This window comes from Pygoscelis adeliae, unplaced genomic scaffold (genome assembly GCF_000699105.1).
Source record: "Pygoscelis adeliae isolate BGI_AS28 unplaced genomic scaffold, ASM69910v1 Scaffold47, whole genome shotgun sequence".
Lineage (NCBI taxonomy): Eukaryota > Metazoa > Chordata > Aves > Sphenisciformes > Spheniscidae > Pygoscelis > Pygoscelis adeliae.
In genome coordinates, this window is record NW_008825255.1 from 701,436 (window position 1) to 705,591 (window position 4,156).

Here is a 4,156-nt window from a genome sequence, read left to right on the forward strand (position 1 = left end):
AGGGGCTCTACTCCCGCATATTTAGGGGCTAGGGACTGTCAGAAGAACCTAGATTATGCTTTGCAGTGGTAGAAGGACTGGCATATGCACATCTGGCTTGCAAGCATGCTGTGTTTGTACACCTTGGCTGTAAGCGAAGAAATTTTGCTTTCATGTGAGAAAATTAAAAGAAGAAACAGAAGATTAGATTAGGCAAAGGATTTTAAATGATTCCCAGTGAGACTTCAGGAGTCTGGAAATTATTGGACTCTGCTTAAGGAGAATTTTTAAAAGATTACATCTTTTAAAAAAAATTAATTTCCATGCCTTTATCCCAGATACTAAAATCTGAGGAAAGACAACCAGGCTAAGAATATCCTGAATAGACAGAGCTTTCCCTATATGTTCCGACTTGCAATCAGCTTGAGAGAATATACAGGTGACAGAAAATCTGCAGCACTGGGTTCTCTGACTATTGAAGATTACCTGCGGTTTAACATTTTTAGTAGGCAAAAGTTATAATAGAATTTATGTAAGTAACAAATCTTCATGACACTGAAGATATAAATACAAGCAAATGAAGCAAATTTTATCTTATATAGCTGCAATCAAATATTAAATGCATAGAACTATTTTTTATTCATGTAACTGTTAAGTCTTAAACAGACACTAACAGATTAGTGTCAAATAAAATATTATGACAGGAAATGTATGCCTTTCTAGGCAACCTTCAGCTCTAGCACAAGACAGAAGTTTTCTTTTAAAATGCAGTTTTTTTAATGTACTACGGCGTTCACAGAGCAAACCACTAATCTACTTTATATATAGCAATTAAAACAGAATATTCTGGAAAAAAACTTATTTACATTTGAGATTTATAGCAATATCTGACATCTACCTATTTTAAGATGGAAATACGCCAAGTTAAAATGAATTATGCAAATGTTTCTTTATGAAGACAAGAATTAGTTACTTATTACTATTTGCAGGACTATTTGGGATATTAGTCTTGTCAGATAACTTCTCCAGTATTCCATATAGGAATCATAGGACATTTTTATATATCAAAACACTGGCCAGTTGAAGACTGTGATAATTCAGCAGCTTTTGGGAACAGTACTAGCTCATTGTGTCTGATGCCAATTTACAAGGGAAGGTTTCCCCTACCAGTAAAGTTACAGATCTTGAAAAGGGCAATTTCAGTTAGAATAAAATTAGGGCTTGGATGTAAAAAAGGCTTAACACAAAATACGATATTTTTTAGCTGGACATTACTGTGCATTTAAAAAAGGAAAAGATACTTTCATGTCTTGTGCATCAGAAAAGAAAAAATCATGTGAAGAAGGAAATAATTGCTTAAAACAGTAAGACCTGGGGATTCAGCTAGACTGACCTGAAGGATCGCCAGCAGAAATGCTAGCAGAAAACTGAGACTTTCTGTACTATATAATGGTTCCTCTAAGTACAAGGAGCAGTAGCAGCTCCAAGAATTCAAGGAACTTTACAAGTCAAGCTAATAAATTTATTTTAAAACCTATGAATTGTGTATGAATTACTAAAAACCTGCCATTTTAGTGTGACCATTTAAGCCTCCTAATGAATAAAAGGAAACTTATACAGTAATTTCAAATATAACACAGGATCACATTTCTCCTTTAGAACTGTCCTGATTTTGTACCAATATACTAATGTTTACCTGCAAATATGTAATTATTGTTATGGCTTTCTCTTTGCTTGTATATGTTATACTAATTGACAAATATTTCAGTAGATGTCTTTTACCTAAGACAGCAAGTCATTTTTCAAGAGATTAAATATATTGAAGAAGAATGTGTACTTTTATCTGATTTCATTAGTATGCAACAGAGTAATAAAATAATTCACCAGTGAGTAGCTTCTCTAACGTTTTTCCATTATCTATATAAACAGTTCTTATCAATACGATAGTTAAAAATTTTTAAACAATTACAGTTAATGATAATTAATTGGTGTATACATCTTAAAGGCATTTTTGTCCCTGTAGGAAACTATAGATATTTCTGTTATTTATTATTATAAATATTATGTGGTTGTTATTATTATACCACATTTTTATGCTATAGTTTGTGAACTGTACTATATTTTGTGTTAATACCTATTGTTTCACACCCCTCTCATGCAACCAGGAAACTAAAATATAAGATGAAAACCTAATCTTGCATAATCTGTATTACTATTTTCTCCTTTCAGCACTAGTTTTGTACACAATGGAAACTATTGCAACAAAACAAGAGAAATGACATTTTATGAATATGTAAAGCACCTGGCACAGTAGACATCTAACTGGTCTTGGAGCTACTGTAGTATTCTGATTCCCTATCTACAGCACCATGTTATACTAAACAAGCAGTTAAGAATAATTAAAACTAAAATTGAACATAGCAAAATTTTCCTCGAATATGTATCCATTGTACATTGTTATCCATCTATTATGTATTTCCATCTGAAATATCTAGAAGAGAAAAACTGCATTTCACTAGTGCTAGCAACAGAAGAAATAACATGAATATTAAAATTTAACTTAAATACATATATATTTCAATTTTACAGATGGCTATGTTCTGAGAAGCAATTTAGTTGAGAAGTAAGTACAAAGTGATCTTTTTGAAAAATTTGTAACTGACAATTTTGTTCTAAACTGTTTTGTTAAATAAAAGTGAAATGTAATTATTTTAGTATGTCATTCTAGTCCTGCAAATTGAGTTATTTTTATGTGGTTTAGATTTCTCAAGAATCAGTCACATATATCCATGCATTGCTTAACCATAAACCCTGGTTTAAACCATGAAAAATTACATAAATTAAGCATTATTGGTACTAGAATCTATTACTGAACTGTACAGTAATGTGATTAAGTGTATTGATGCCATTTTCAAATGTTTAACTAAAATGGATGAATTTTTCTTTAGGTTTATTTTTATTTCTGTCTTACTGGGATTAAGCAGATTTGGCTCAGTGTTGCTCTGAATAACTGCGTGGAGTTCAGCATTTAGGTTCTAATCCAAAACTCCCGTCAGACAAAGCCTTTCCATTTCCTTCAATGGGCTTTATGTTAGACCCTTAAATATGAAATCAGATGTCACTTTTAGAATTGAGGCCTGCAAACACTTATACACATGTTTAACTTATATATATAAATAGCTTTATTGGCTTCCATGGGCCTGTTCATGTATCTAAGTGACATATTTTGAAAATTCCTATTCAGGGAGCATGTATCATTTATAGACGTTACCTAAATTCATTATCTAAAAAGCTGCTCCTCCAAATCCATTATGGCATTGCCAAGCACAGAAAGAGATAAGAATTCCAAGGGCATACTGATTTTTTTTACTTTTCTGGTTTTTTGAATTTTAAAAAATCAGTAAATATTTCATTTTTTATGGAAATGTCTCTATGAGTTTGTTAGATTACTTAATTAAGGTTACTTAAAACCTTACTTAAAAAGCCCAACCTTTTAATAAAGCAAGCCTTTCACGTTAAGAAAGAAATGTATCCATCTCTACCTGCACTGAAAATCCTTTGACCTGACCATGTTGCTCAACACTGTTCTGTTACCACAAAGGTTGCACTTTCCTAATTAGCAAATGACTTACTTGATAGCATGTCTGCACCATACTGCTACATTATTTTGTATCTGCATGCAAATAGTAATATATATCTGATGTGTCAATTTTTAATACATTATTTTTCTTTTTTTAACTTACAGTGATGGAGAGATTTACGATGATATTGGCGATGGTATGTTGAACATTTCAAACAATACAATAACTGTACTCAATCACACCAAATAACTTTATTCTTGAGTCAAAGTACTACACAATACTAATATTTTTGCATTTTATTTCCATTTCAGATTGCATCTATGATAATGACTGATGAAGAATTCTATGCAAGTAAGAGCTTCGTTGAAGATCAAAATCTATTTCAGACTTCCTAATTGTCAAAGCAAGAGAAGTCACTAAAGGCGATTACAAGTTAATCGGTTACACTCTTCTAAACGTACAATTAACCTTTTTTAGGATTTCAGGGTTTTGTCATCCCTTGCTTTGTATGACATTCGTATTGCCATTTATCTGAGCAATTAGAATTCAGGGAACATGAGCTAAAGTTAAGGTTACATTTTCCACTTGCTTTCCAC

At 31.8% G+C, this 4,156-nt stretch overlaps 1 protein-coding gene across 1 annotated transcript in view; it reads left to right on the forward strand.

The window, feature by feature from the left end:
• The window catches only part of FYB (FYN binding protein), a 48,452-nt gene extending 44,558 nt beyond the window's left edge, over positions 1-3,894 (forward strand). Inside the window, exons 17-19 of the mRNA XM_009329430.1 lie at positions 2,569-2,602; positions 3,725-3,756; positions 3,872-3,894. Of these exons, the coding sequence (XP_009327705.1) occupies positions 2,569-2,602; positions 3,725-3,756; positions 3,872-3,894 (89 nt within the window). The remainder of the gene's footprint in view (positions 1-2,568; positions 2,603-3,724; positions 3,757-3,871) is intronic.
• The last annotated feature ends 262 nt before the right edge of the window (positions 3,895-4,156 follow it).